The sequence below is a fragment of the Punica granatum genome, chromosome 8 (assembly GCF_007655135.1).
Source record: "Punica granatum isolate Tunisia-2019 chromosome 8, ASM765513v2, whole genome shotgun sequence".
In the NCBI taxonomy this organism is placed as follows: domain Eukaryota; kingdom Viridiplantae; phylum Streptophyta; class Magnoliopsida; order Myrtales; family Lythraceae; genus Punica; species Punica granatum.
In genome coordinates, this window is record NC_045134.1 from 17008780 (window position 1) to 17023991 (window position 15212).

The 15212-nt window shown below is 37.4% G+C and overlaps 1 protein-coding gene and 1 long non-coding RNA gene across 3 annotated transcripts; one reads left to right on the forward strand and one right to left on the reverse strand.

The window, feature by feature from the left end:
- The first annotated feature begins 923 nt into the window (after window positions 1-923).
- LOC116187238 lies at window positions 924-2801 on the forward strand. Its single transcript, XR_004152011.1, has 2 exons — window positions 924-1157; window positions 1620-2801. It is a non-coding gene; the product is annotated as an uncharacterized LOC116187238 (long non-coding RNA).
- Window positions 2802-5547: 2746 nt separating this feature from the next.
- On the reverse strand, window positions 5548-14887 carry LOC116187940 (homeobox-DDT domain protein RLT3). 2 transcript variants are annotated; one of them, XM_031516986.1, is made up of 18 exons: window positions 14649-14887; window positions 14162-14277; window positions 13359-13802; window positions 12956-13011; window positions 12613-12843; window positions 12387-12449; window positions 12095-12305; window positions 11827-11927; window positions 11266-11352; window positions 11003-11134; window positions 9929-10069; window positions 9155-9277; window positions 8598-9056; window positions 7783-8190; window positions 7070-7681; window positions 6627-6731; window positions 6311-6536; window positions 5548-6117 (listed from the first exon to the last, which is right to left on the reverse strand). In XM_031516986.1, exons 2-17 carry the CDS (start codon window positions 14217-14219, stop codon window positions 6327-6329), a joined length of 3441 nt encoding a protein of 1146 aa, XP_031372846.1. In that variant the 5' UTR covers window positions 14220-14277; window positions 14649-14887; the 3' UTR covers window positions 5548-6117; window positions 6311-6326. The 2 variants fall into 2 exon arrangements, with proteins under 2 accessions (XP_031372846.1, XP_031372847.1); XM_031516987.1 differs by having other exon boundaries at window positions 14162-14308.
- Window positions 14888-15212: the final 325 nt, after the last annotated feature.

The window sequence follows — 15212 nt, forward strand, 5'->3', positions numbered from 1 at the left end:
AAGTCATCTAGAGAGGTGGTTTGTTTTATCCTTTGCATTAGCTTGTGTAAACGTTGATAGCTGAGTAGATCGCGGTGATCCTTATAAAATCGATGCACACAAGTTTGGTTTTTATTAGATTAAGAACATAATTAGAGAAATAGATAAAAGAGATGAGAAAGAGATGAATCAAGTGAGTGGCTTCGGCTACATTGCTCTCATGATTCTCAGTGTAGTTGGAGCCGATGTCCCGTTCAGCCAAATCTTCCGAGAAAGTGGGCCAAATGGCCACGTACGAGTATCGGTTTCAGTCTATTTGGACAATATCTTAGGTACGTAAAATTCCTGTTTCACTTAGTTCATCGAATTTGAATTTGCATTTCAGTTATAGATAGATTTAAAATTAAATTTCTCACGTGATGTGAAAATCCAAAATTAATATCAGGACATTTGTAATTTTATGCAAGCCTTTTTAGTTTCTAAATCACATGAATAATATTTTTATTTTAATTGAAATTAAGGCAATTAATTTCTAACAAAATTCTTAATTTTCAATATCGTCATTGTAGAATATATTTGGATTTATGTATACTATTATATAAAGCTAAAGGTTGTCCATTCGTCTCACTTTCAAGTCCCTAGTATACCATTCGTCTCTAGATTTAAATTTTTGTGATACACTAAATTGAGATTATTATGATAATTTATCAACAAATAACCACCCAAACGCATTACCCAACCCCCACTCTCTCCCTCCACTACTCTCATCCCTCTCCTCTTCTCACGGTAATACATGTTAGAACCACCTCTGTTTTTAATTATTCTAATATTTTAATACAATTTATTATTAAATAATTGAGTTTTTTTAATTATATCATTACCAACAATTATGTTTTTTTTCTTAAAAATGCGAACTATCGAAAATTTTGAAAAGTACCTTTAACGCTTACATGAAGCGCGAGTACGAATTCTAGTATCTTTTATACAAAATAAATCACTAATAGAGTTTAAATTTTTAATTTTTTAAGTATAAACACTCGATGCAGCCAGAAAGGCCGGAGCTGGGCTCTTCTTTTCCCGCGGTGGACAATCCAGCTTTGATGGATCTCTGCTCAGAAGTGACGTTTGAGGAGGTGAAGAAGGCATTGTGGGGTATGAAAATCCATTCAAAGCTCCAGGTATGGATGGTTTTCATGCTTTTTTCCTATCAATCAAATTGGTCTCTATTAGGGGACCAGTTGGTAGATCTGATCAAAGGTGTCATTAATTTGGGTCATTCACCACGGAGTATTAATGAAATATCGCTGGTTCTTATTCCAAAAGTGCCTAGTCCTGAGACGATTCATCATTTTCGTCCAATAAGCATTTGTAATGTTACCTATAAAATGATTACAAAGTTGCCGGCGAATCCTCATAGGGAGTTTTAAGCGAGGCCACAGCCTCTTGGCTTTGGAATTCTCTTTGGCAGATTTAGCTGCGTATTGCTCAGTGATTGAGTTGGAGTACAGGCTCGGGTCATCAGGCTCGATTTTGGACAGACTATCGGCTACCTAATCATGAAACTCTTCTAAGCACTGTTTCTGCTACTATTCCGATGTCGTGGCGAAATTTACCTATTTCGTCTTTTGTCGATCATGCAGGAAACTGGAGATGGGATTCATTCTCTCATTTCCTTCCAAGTGGGTCGTTATTGGCGGTGGCATTGACACTACCACCGAGCAGTGATCGTGGTGATGACGAAGCCTTTTTGGAGGTTCAATTCCGGTGGTCTTTTGTCTGTTAAGTCTGCCTATATGAATCTGGTTCAGAATGAAGTGGCGTCTGATGGTGTTTTATGGAAGCTAATTTGGAGGTAGAAGGGGTCCACAACGGATCCTGAATTTTTGTGGCTTGTTGGTCACGAAAGATTACTTACAAATGCTCATAGAACCATGAGAGGGTTGGCTGAAAATGACATTAGATGTTTGTGCAATTCTGCTGCGGAGTCTGTGTTGCATGTCTTGCGTTATTGTCCAGTCACCCGTGCGGGGTGGGATCGTCTACTTTCAATGGATGATCGAGAATCTTTGGTAGAACAGTGGCTGATTAAGAATCTTTAAATGTCTCATCGCCGTGGGCATTGATCTTTGGTATTGGCTGCTGGCTGTGTTGGAATTGGAGGAACGAGACATTATTTGAGGAACATTTTGTACGACCTGCTGATGCTGTGGGGGTAATTCTTTGAGCTGCTCGTAGCTTTCATGTTGGATTGCGGAAGATAACCAGATGCAACAACAATGGATGTGGAAGAACGTTAGATGGACTTTGCCGGAACTTCACCGGATTAAGCTCAACATGGAATCCTGCGGGGAGGCTTGCTACGGGATAGCTGGTTTCGATGGCTTGGTGGTTTTGTGCAGAATGTTGGTTGTTGTTCTGCTATAATTGCTGAGCTTGGGGCTGCTAAGTCAGGTCTTGAGTTAACTTGGGATTGCGGCTATAGAAGAGTCATTCTCGAACTTGATTCTGAGACTCTGGTTCGTTGGTTAACCTCAACATATGTTGAGGGTTGTTGGGCTGGTGCTCTTCTGAAGGAGAACAAACAACTATTGGCTCGAGATTGGCTGGTCACAACTCGGCATACACATCGGGAAGGAAATATGTGTGCGGATTGGTTGGCTAATTTTACTTGCTTGTTTCCTATTGGGGTTTATAGTTTAAGTGTGTGCTCGCCTGGGTTGACTCTTTTACTATTTGGTGATGTAATTAGAGTCTCCATGCCTCGCCTATGTACTGTTTAAGTTCTTTTTAAATCGCATTTAGGGCTTCGGCCTTCTAGTTTACCCAAAAATTTTTAAGTAAATTTAATAAAATAAAAATTATATTTACTTCATTTTTAAATAAATAAAAATTTTTAGCATATTTTTAAATTTTAAGTGTATTTAATATGTACATAGAACTTATAATAGTGTTTAGATATTCAAAACCTCTTTACAATTTCAATTATGTAAGTAATTACTCCCTCTTTAAACTAAAAAATCCAATGACAATTTTAAGAACATAATTAAGCATTTATAGAATTGAAAATTGAAAGAATAAAATTGATTTAATTAATTGAACTCGAAAAGATATATTTATTCCTAAACTGTAGGAATTCTTAGATCAATTTGGTTGTATTATTATTTATTTTTGAGTTTGTTTAATATTGGCATAGAAATTTTTAAATGCTTAATTCTGGTGCACTGGTGCTGCCTTGATTGCTGCAAGCTTTCTAACTTTGTAATTTCATTTAACAAGGCGATTACGTTGATGCTACTTTAATTGCTATAAATTTTCTGACTGAGTTCGTAATGTTATCGTCATTAGCTAGCTTTGGCGGTTGATGCCACCTCCATTTAACAGCACCGATTATGTACTCATCCGCCTATAATCAGGTAAGTTTGTGCCAAAATTTTAGTTAAATTTCGATTCCATATATATATAACAAAGGTTTCTCGTAATGGTTCAAAGGATAGAGAGAGAAATACAGTGTCATTCCCTCTTCATCTTTTAGTTATTATATTAAAAACTGCAAATAATTTTTTTTAAAAATGAAATGTCTTTCGATTTATGAAAAGTATCAATTTGCTTAAAAAAATCATAATAAATTCAATAAATTCTTCGAACCGCGCAACGCATGGGTTTGCATCTAGATACTTTAATCAATAAGGAAAAGAAAGAAAGTAATGAGAAAAGTACCACGGTTACTTCTGTGGTATATCTACGTACAGTTTAGTAATTTGTCATTTCAAATTGGAATAAAAATATATATTTTCCAATATACCTTACCTATATAAATTATTTCAAATATTAAAAATTAGAGGCTTATATATTCATGTCATGAAATGAATATATATGATCTTCAATATTTATTACCTCCAAGAATTATTTTAAAATATTAATTTACATAATTAGAGGTTTACATATTTAAATTGATGGTGTGATGACAAAAGAAGATGCTACTAGATGTAGGGTGAAGCACCAATGAGACCTTCCAACATGGTATTTAAGACTTGAAACAGTTAGCATTACGTCTCGAATTCGCGTCATCTTCTGTGTAATTAAAGTTCTCTTAAGGCAAGAGTTCTGCACCAGTTCATATAAGTTGTCTCTTGCTAACCACACTAAGTGTCAGGCGGGTTTAACTGCCAACTATAAATAATTCCCTATTTTTCTTTTAAAAAAAACGTGAAGTGAAGCTGTGATAATAGGTTTCTATTTTCGATGATACAGCAGTACAAAAAACCAGCCCCAAAATTAATTATTACAAGTGTGTATATATAGATATAGATATCCAATGCTATTATTGAAGAGAGTTTGACTCAGTAACCGTTAGATAATTTTCATAAGTTTTAGTATATAGTAAACAAATTAAATGTTTTTTATCCCTATAAATCCGATCATTAAAAAAATTGAAAAAATCTCCTATCACTATTTCATGAATATCGGTAATTCTATAAATCAAGTACAATAACCAACTCACCCCACTAATTCTCAATTCCAAAACTGTTCAAAATTTTCACAAAAATAAATAAATAAATAAATCAATGAAAATTCCCACGATTAAGTATTGTTTTATAATATCCGCGTATAGCATGGGTCGAGTGTTTAATTATTTTTTTTAGAAAAATTAACTCAGAACACTATATCTATAGTATTATAAAGCTCGATGTGAGTCTTTCGTCTTTCACTTTCCGAAATGATCATTAGAAAAATAAGACTAATTAACTACATGATTAAGGTACAATTTCAATATTTCTCAATAACTTTCAATTTTTCTATATTCTCCCTCCCCTCCCCCTTTTCATCCTCCCTCTCCTCCTTACTTATTGTTACTTATTGTAACTGTCAAAGTTGAAACAACTTTACCCCTTAGTCCTCTCTCTCCTCTTTACCCCTTAGTCCTCTCTCTCCTCCTTACATATTGTAACCGTCAAAGGAAAAATAACTTTACTTCTTAATGGACTGATCAATTCGACTGAATTAGTCGAAATTCAATTCAATTTCGGATATAAAAGTTTCACCAAAAAAAAAGAATTATTTTTTATAATTTTTATATTGTCTTATATATAACAAAAATTCAAAAAAGAATTTGATACTGCTCGAGAATTCGAATTTGCTAACTCGATATATATTATATGCGCGGCCAATTCGCCCCACCCCCTTCCTCTCAATTGGTTAAACTCTCCTCTCCCTCCCTACAACTTCAAACCTGCAGGGGACCTTAACTATAGAAGCCGTCGAACGATAAGCTACAAAGAGGAAAATATCCCTGCATCTCTTCTTTTGCTATGAACAAAAAAAGGGTCGATTTTCCAGTCCGTGTTCGATCACCCAGTCCAACACTGTCTTCATAACACTGCCCCCTCACACCGTGACAATTTGGCCAAGACTTTAGAATATTGGATCTTGGCATTTTCCTATACTTGAAGACCATAATTATGCCGGGAATCAACCGGAGCGAGCCAACCTGTTTTCTGTAATGGGACTGAAATGTCCGAAACTAATATTGCAAGGGCAATCCCACTATATAAAGCCAGTGATAAAGCATCAAGAACGGAACAAAAGCTTTCCCTGTATTTCCTTTCGTAGTTTCTCACAACGAATTATTCCCCAACAATTGCCCTAACTCTAAGCAACTATAGTACAAAATGGACAAAACTTTAGTTCCCCTCATTAACATCTATCGATTGAGGCCACATACACACTTTTTCACCCACATGACAAAATACAAACCCTGTTGCTCATTTGGCAATTAAAAGCAGGGAGATCGAGATTATTTCACACCAAATCTCACACTTTCGATATTATCAAGTCATCCTGCACAAAAACAGTAACAAAAGCATACCCGAGGACAGGATCACTTGCCTCCAGTATGAGTACTTATTTCCATTCTCCCTGGTGTGGTGCAGAAATTTGTTGTTCTCCCACAATCTGAGTAGCTAGTTGCATCCCTTCCTTCTGTTGGGTGCTTTGTCATGAGGGCTTGTTAAGCAGAAAGTGCAGGAACTTTTCATATAGTAATATTCAATCTTTCAACCCAGTTCGGATCAAAAGGAATACTTGCATATCATCATTCTTCCATGTAGATATCAATAAGGAGATAATATATCACGGCACCTGAAAAATGAGAAGAATCATTTGTAGATCTTAAGATTTGCCAAGAATCTGGAGATTGGAAGTAATGGCCTCTTTTCATATTCCATAAACACATCAGTTGAGCTGGTGAACAAAAACAAATCATATGCAATGTAAAACATATTGGGAGAAAATCCAAGCACGATCTTTTAAGTGTCATGGAAACGAGGCAAACCTTTTTACATTCGTTGCTATTGCTGATTTCTGTTGGAATTAGCCCCTTGGATATAATTAGCTAATAGGACATCTAACTTTACCAACCAAAGAGCCACTGCTGATGAAGTTTGGGGGATCATAGGAAATAGTGCAACCATTTCCGCCCCAACAATATCCAAGTTTCGCATGCTATCACACTGAAACAACCAGTCTCTGTTAATGGCACCAACAAAATCAGCAAGAACCTGCACGACATCAAACACCGCAAATGACTTAGATGCAGCTTATAGCATCTGAGTGTGTGCTTGCATAGAAGAACATAAAGCTACTTAAACCTGCAAAAGCTCTGCTACGGTGGAGGTCCGTCTCAGTCTCTTCACCCAAAGTCGATGAGCAGACTTACTCCAAGCACCAATCAATGAGCCTTCAGGCATTATAGACTATATAAAGCAACAAGAAGAAGCTTCAGAGCAAAGAACAGAAAATAACAAACGCTTCATAAATGAAAAACCAAACATCGATTCATAAGAGAAGCCAATAGAGCAATGGGAGATAACTTAATAGGAACCAAACACATACTACAGTCTCAGAATCTTACCCTGGATAAGGCATAGTAGGTGAAATTTGTGCGGAAACTACTAGATAAGTACCAGACGATGTATCAATAACAGCATTTCTTTTTTACTTACAAGGGACTATTTGAAGAACCAAACTAGCAGAATGCAGGTGATGAAAATCTGGCTCGTTACGGAAAATGAATTAGCAGGATAACACCCACCTCAATAGTATGAACTGCAGCTTTTAGTGACTGCAACCGAGATGACAGAATTTTATGCTTTGGGAACACATTCACATCTTTTTCCGTACATGTGGCTGCATGAATTGCATATCTTTCCTCAAGCTCAAAGTCGAGTTCAAATGTTGTATGACAGATCTTACAGTGTTTCTCATCCCGCCAGTACAAATCATGACATCTTTCACATTTCACCAGCGAGTCAATAAAAGATCTCTTTCCAAGCTTTACACAATTCAGTTCCAAGTAGGTGTTCCATGTCCAAGCATCAAATGCTTTGAGCCTGCTCCATCTTCTCTTCTGTTCTTCTGTTTTCTTTCCATTTTCAAGAACAATAGCACCAGGTAAAGGCATAGAATCTCCAATGGCCACTGTCAGGTTTAAGCAATTATCTACATCTGATATCGGAGATGAATTTGCTTCTGTACCCATGTCAAGCTCTGATTGACAAGACGAAGAAACAGACATAACCTCAGTGTGTTTAACTCCAGTTAACATTGCCTGGCAGATGAACACCTTTCGTTTGTCCAATGAATCAATAAGTGGTCCCTCTCGAGCACCTCTCTCATCTAAAACTGATAAAAGAGCACAAAAAGCCTGCATTGCATGTAGTAAGGCAAGATGTTAAATTAGAAAGAGAGAAAAAAGTTCAAACAGTGGAAAATAGCTTTACTACAAGAAAAGGGCAAGAACCACACCTCTTCAGTATCTATCACCTCCCAGTGCCCATCTTCAGAAGATTCAAAGTACACCCTTTTGTGACCAGGATCATACTCATCACATGGGCCCAAAAAAAGCCAGTACCTATTATATCGACGATCAGATCCCAGAAAGACAGATTGCATGGGGTGTATATCCTCTGCAAGATCTGTTCCCTTTCTGCTACCTAGAGTTTTTCCTGAAGTACATAACTTTGACATAACTTCTTTGGAATCAACTGGGTGAGTTTCATGTGATGATTGATTTGTTCTTCCACCACGGTTGGACTCATATACCCAAGAAGGCCTAGTAACGTTCCATTGGTTTGCTGATGGCCTCTTTATTTTTCCCCCTGAACCACAATATATAGCAGGGGCAGCATTTTCAGCCATGGCTATAGTTGGATCCTACATTGCAAAAGTGAGCAATGAAAATTCAATTTAGAGAAACGGCCGGCAAAATATGAGACATGCTAACCTATCTTTGCCAAAAAATACATACCAATGAAAATAAAAAGAGAAGCAAATGTTGCATTTATTATAAAATGATTTCTTTTACTTCTGAATCCCAAACAAAGGACAACTCCAACAGCAAGAACAGAGGGCAGATCATTAAACTTTCTTCCACAATGATGGCAATTTTTGAGACAATTAAATATTTTCATTGATGTTCAAAGATAACCTTCCACCAAAGTGCACTAGGAAGTCCAATTCAATATTTAGAGCCCCCTTTAAAATTGGAACTGTGTAAAGCAATTTGAAACAAGTCATTTTATCAATAAATTTAAAATACTGTTTAAGAAGGTAAACATTACCTCCATTCTAATACTGGATCCAGCACGAAGCAGATCGATTAAAGCCTCCAAGGCATTCAACTTCTCTTCAATGCTCAAATCCGAATATTCACCTTCCATAAGACCCAACAGCCAGGGTTCTCCAGGGTTACTCTCATCAATTTCACCATTTACAAAAAGCATGCTGTTTCTCCTTTTATAATGATTCATATGCTTTGATTTTCTATAACTAGGACTTTCTGATTCACATTCTGAATTGTTGCCGCTACTGCATAGGCCGCTCTCATCATGCTGATCATCAATAGTTCCCGAGTCCTCAGTATCCGAATGACAATCTCCATCATCTTTTGAGCCGAAATTCACACGTAAGCGATAGGTGGAAGATGAAATCTTTTCAAAAAGGGCTATATCACTCGACAAAGATGAACATATTGAATTTTCCAGTTCCTCAGTTGTACTGGAGATGTTCAATTCTGCAATCTGCAACAAAGTGGAAATACAAAGGTGATAAGCACAACTAAGTCGGTGGCCTTAGTTTCCAAAAGGACCCTTCTTTTTTTCCTTTCTAAGAGAAGTACCTGTGGAGATCTTGCCATTTCAGATACTTTCAGCCCATTATTTCCTTGTTGCAACAAAAGCCTGAACAATTCTCCCTTCAAAGTGCCAGGATGCAGTCCATACTTCCTCATACGGTTCAGTTCCTAGATAAAAGGTGGAGAAGTTTATTTCAGAAAGAAACAAATGAATCATTTTATTTTTTATTCTTTTGTGAGAGGAGGAAGCTACCATCATCTAGCAGTCACTTAACATAAAATAAGGAGCACAATTTTACTTGTGAAAAAGATTATTAGAACTAGCTTGACCCAAACAAGTACAAAGTGAGCTCTTCATACTGATCTTCATATTCATATGGTGTACGGACAAAGGGAATATTCAGCTTATAAACCAGTGCATAAGATGAGTAGGAAACTGATATAATTACTGAAACAAAGAACCCATGAAGTAGTCCATGCCTTAGGAAATTAAGCAAGTCAGCTAAAAAGAAAGAATCCTGATATAACTTTCTCAGGTTATTATGAAGCTAATATCTCTGCTTTACTCAAGAAGATGATTAATGTTGAATCCAGAGGCTGATTCTCAGCATATATGAGACTAAAGAAGGGTCATGAACACAGTGTAAACATGCCAAATCAAATCTCACGACACTCTGCTATTCTAAGAATAATTTGCCCCCCAGTTTCAGCAACTTATATTTATTCTGAAAATTTCATGTGTTTCAAAGTCAAAAGTGGAGCACAGTAAGCAAAGATACTTCAGAATATCATTCTTTAACAAGCGCAAGATATACCTACCTCGTCAATGACTTCTCGCTGCAACGAACCTTGATTTGAACCAAAACCTGCAGCTACTGATACTTGCCGCAATACTTCTGGCCAGGTCAGAGGGTTCAGAAACTTCTTCCAAAATTCCACAACAATTTCCTGATTCTCGACCTGCCAGTTCCAGAAATCCAAAATTTGAAACATCACCTTCTTTGCTCAATGAGAGAAGTTCATTACATCAAAAGAAAAAATCTATATTTGGAAATATAGACGCACTTATGATTGATCAATCAGGAAAGCTGTTGTCACATGGCAAGTAATTTTATCATAAAAACATCTCATCAATTCTTTTTGTTATCAGTCTCCCATAATTTAAATTTACTTGAATTATATCTTTGAAAAAAGGAAAAATACCTTAAAGTTAGATTTGTAGAAAATCTGTAAATATCTCAGAATTGTCTTCTTATACCAACTCTCAAAATCCAAAAGGCAACCTATACAATGTTTTTCCATTTTTTTTCTTTTCTTTCTGTTCACTAATTCTACAAAGCCTACTTACATATTCAGCATCAAACCATCATGGAGAACATAAAAGGTCAAACAGCTAGCTTTTCTATCTACTATTTTGATCTATCTTCAACTAACTGGATTGGAAGCTTCAACAAAGACATTCTTTCCTCAGAAATTTAAGCAAACTTGTTTACTATCTGATCATAGCATCTAAATTCAAGAATGAGAATGGAACCTTATCCAAACACTGATGCCAGCTCACAAATAATTTAATGGTTAAAGACAATGAATTTTCCATATTCCAGATCTATTCAAAAGAGTCAGCACTGTCAAAATGTAATTCATCTGAATATAAGCAGGCCTTAGCAGAACAAATTTATTCCGAAAATTATTCAGACCTACGCCCAAAATGTCAATGGAAATGTAGTTCGACAGTATTGCTGGAAGACACAAAAACCTAAAAAGTATATATTTCTTCACAACTTAACAGACAGGAAACAGGACAGAGCAATGGAAATGGTAAAATGCAAACAGAGGAAAACCCAAGAGATCAAAGATTCTGTTGGAAAGGCACATGCAAGATTTTTCACTCACCGAATGGATTAATGCCAAGAACTTGCAGGATTTGCTTGAATGATGCAAAGGTCCACCACTGAGCTCCAAATCAATGTCAACAAAGAGAAGTTCGAGCAGGGCAACATGTATTTTTCCAAGTAATAATGAATCCTGTGGGTACATGATCAAAAGGGCAAACAAACAATGGACAAAGGTCACCCACCATTCTAACATAATAGCACATAAAGCTGTTAAGACAGAATAATCTAACAAATATAACTGAGCCAATGCTCAGAAATAACCTTATCATGAAAAGCTTGGGCAAACTCATCGAGTGTAAATGAGTTGATATCAAGCATCACACTATATGTATAAAGGAAATGAAAAGCCTGCACAAACAGAAAAAACAAAAGATTATGAGACTTTGAAGCCGTCTCGAGAAACAATTGATAGTTACATATAAATTAACGATAAAAATTACAGCAACAATTAGCTGGAATTGTGTATCTAAGTGACTATTCTATATCATTGACAGAAATGATCCAAATATTTGATATTAATAAAAATCTAGTCTAGTGGCTTCTAATGATATTCAAAGATGCAGCAGATAGCTCTGATCTTCTTGCGGCACATACATCAGCAGAGCACATTTCCTAGTACTTGTTCAAGCAATCCACAGCTCTCAAAGAACATGAATTCCCATTTAACAGAAACTAAAGAATCATAAGTCACAAGCAATATTGAGCCTATGATTCAACATATTTGGCAAAGATGTATTTGTAGAAAAAAAAGTCAACCTAGTCTCGAGGGAAAATGGCTCAGCATCAACAAGAATGACTATAACCAACTTAAGACCCACCAACCTTGAAGAGCTTCTTAACCATCTCCAGAGAGGAATCCCAAGGTTGGATTGAGAAAGGCTTCTTCATCTTAACAGAAATAGGAGGGAATTTTGGCAGTAGATCTGCAGAACATAATAAATCTAGGATTGAATGAATTTTGGTCTAGAAGAATCAATGGAAAAAATTGCAGATGACTAAGATAAAATATTTATTATGCATAACATCCCCAATATATATGCAGGCACACACACATGTATAGATATATTCGGAGCACATTTTTAAAGTCGACCTTTGCACAGTGAACAGCCACGCAATGCATCTGAAGCTAAATGATCACAACTCGAAAGTGGATTTGGTCCTGTTCGCGACTCTCTCAGCTCCAACTCCTCATCATCCACTCGCACGGCAAATAGATCAACGTGTTCTTGGGTTGTTACTGACTCCAAAGCAAGCTTACATTTTTCCTTAGGAGGTGGTTTTAGGAAGGAATCCTGGTTGCGCTGCACCCGGCACATGGAAAACAACTTTAATACTGCACTAAATCTGACCTGAATCAGAGGCTAATGGCAGAACTTACTAACCTTTTTCTTTTTCCTAATGGGCTTCTTCTTCTCCAGTAATTTGTCTCTTAGTCTTCTCTGTTTCTAAAGGCCAGAACATGTTGAGAGTACTCATAATGTCAGAATAGCCAATATCTTATAGATAACTGAAAAAAATCAAACTCTCAGAGAACTTTGTTCAAATACAATGTGTGAAAATCAAATAAAATGAATAGCTAGTACAGAGCACAACAGAGGAATAACTTACAGCAAGAATTTCTTGTCTTGTTGGCCTTTTGCTATGACATAAAGGCTTTCGAGAACTTGATATTCGACGTGTACAACTATTTCTTTCAAGAAAATCAATTCCACTAGGTAAGTCTCCGCCATTAGGGTTTGTGGCTCGCCAAACAGTCATCAACCCTTTGCCCATTCCATGTCTCCTCTCTGGACAACTGATAGGTCCATCAGTGATAGCCATGGTTGAATTGTCATGAACCTGTAAAATCAAAGGCTTTAATGCTTAACATCTGAAAGATTAAACAAGAGAAAGGATGCATAACAGGGCCTAGAAACACCAAATAATCTCACTAGACAACATTGAACAGTACCTTTCTCTTTCTCGTCTTGTGAAGGGTCTCGTGGAAAGCAAGGTCCTCACAAGATCCTATAAATTGTTATAGAATTTCCACGATACAAAAACACCAATTTACCAATATGCAATTGCAAAGGAAAAATAGAAGGAAGAAAAAATAATCGATACGACAATATAAGTTGCAACGAAATCAACTAAGCAAGATGTACCAAACTGATGCGAACTGCATTCCTTATTGAAGACATGCTAATGTTGACAATTGAGATCATGACCCAGAGAACAAAAGATTACTAAAGAAACTTTGAGGAAAATAAGATAATATATAATCAAGCAACGCACAAGAAAAACAAAGGGATCAAACTGAGATGTAAAATTAAAAATCCTTTCATTTACAGAACAACACAGAGCCTGCAATATACCTGCATTTGAATTGAATGCTCGAGCAGGGAGAGAATCAAACTCTATGCCAAGGGGAGGACCATCCTTGCGGAACACCTTTTGCATAATGTACTCGGGTGTGAACAACATATCCTGAAGACAAATGGGCCTTTTCAATCTCTTAGCTTTAGCAATCCTTCTATCTGCTGAAGTTGTAAGTTCACGTCTCAAAGTTAATGAATCAGCTGCCCTGCCTTTACTTCCCATAGAGAGCTCTCGCCGCTTAATCTTCTTAGTGGCAATACTAACCTCACCTTTTCTTCTAGAAACCAGAGCTTCCTTACTTGAACAGGGCAAACTATCTATTTCATTGCCCTTCTTATCTCTCCTCCTCTTCTCCGAAAACCATTGCTGCACTTGTTTCAGTGTCAATCCCAATGCCACCGCATACTCCTCCATAGCCCTTGGTGTGGGACACTTGTCATCTGATTGATAAATAAAATAATTTAGAGAATGCCATCATCATAGAACAGGTACACAGTTACATGTTCTTGGACATAAACAGGTAGTCTCAGAACAACTGCAGGGGCAGACAACCCGTCGACATTGACAAATGTCACCATCTATTGGTCAAAATAACTGACTGAGATGAAAGTTAATCGGTACAAATAGTAACACTAATAACGTTGACATTACAAATCGAAAAAGGCAATGTCTGGAGTCAATGACCATTAACACGGAGCAAAGAGAGGATGAAAAACAAGCTAGCCTTGAACAAGGTAATCCTTGTAAATGGTTTTTAAGAAGAGAAAGTATCGAAATACAGAGTACATAACCACACTACCTGAATAAAAGTCCTCCAGGGCTTGAACCTGCAGTGGCGTTTTCCTCTTCGTTACCATGCTCCCAGCTTCCCACGGACTGCAATTCTCAAGCTAATTGACTGAAGTCTCCATCACTCTGAAGAAGCCATATAAGCAGACTGTCAGTCCTAGGGAAGCAAAAAGAATTGCCAAAGTATTAAAGCTTTCCAAGCAATGCTTCTCAACGGAAATGATCATCATCTACCCTCATCGAGCGCGAATTTCACCAAGCAACAAACAAGTGGAAGAAGAATAAGAGGACGAAGAAGAAGAAGAAGAAGAAAGCGAGTCCATCAAACGTGGAAAATCGATTCACACGCGACGGAACACACCATTGGCGCCAGAAATGAGGCGGCAAAGGAACCGAAGCGACATTTCCGACAACTCCATTTCGCTTCCTACGGACACGGATAGCCTCATCCACCACTTCATTCGTACAATCACCGGCAAGGACAAGAGGTTACGCACCTGAGCATCAGAACATGTGGCAGTGCAAATGAACCAGTAGCAGCAGCAGCAAATTCACTCCCAGTATCAGCACAGGACTGTGACAGCAGCTCCTCCGAGGCTCCCGGGAGCAAGACAGTCATCTGTCAATGGCGGTTCGCCTAAGAAGAACAGAGGGAGGAGGAGGAAGAAGAAGGAGATGGAGGGAGTGGGGTCTGACCCTCCGCACCTGGGCAATGGAGATTTTAGCAGTAGGGTTTTGGGTTTTATCTTTTTAGATATTTATTTATATTTATTATTTATTATTTTTTCTTTTTTTTGTAGGGTTTTTCGTCCGTAAAAATATCTTCTTTTTTTCATTTTTTCCCAACTTTTCTCTCCCTAGCTTTGTGCTTTATATCTGCCACGTCATCTTCACTTCCTGGGCCTTGCTTGGGGCTCGGGTCAGTTGTTGGGCCGAGGCCCAAACTGGAAGGAGTTCTTTGCTTAAGGTTCAGACCGAGGCCCAATTTTGTGGGCCGATCGTCTTTGGCCCAGCCCGATAGCACGGCCTGGCATGATGAAATCGTGCTTAGGCCGAGCCTT

Bases quoted from the DNA above. Each gene is read 5' to 3' on its own strand.
- LOC116187940 (XM_031516986.1), bottom strand. From the start codon at position 14,219: ATGGTAACGAAGAGGAAAACGCCACTGCAGGTTCAAGCCCTGGAGGAC. The intron at 12,844-12,955 runs GTACTGTTCAAT...TTGATTTTACAG, and splicing joins ACAAGACGAGAAAGAGAAAG to GTTCATGACAATTCAACCAT. The intron at 10,070-11,002 runs GTGAGTGAAAAA...TGGAACTGGCAG, and splicing joins TCTTGGCATTAATCCATTCG to GTCGAGAATCAGGAAATTGT.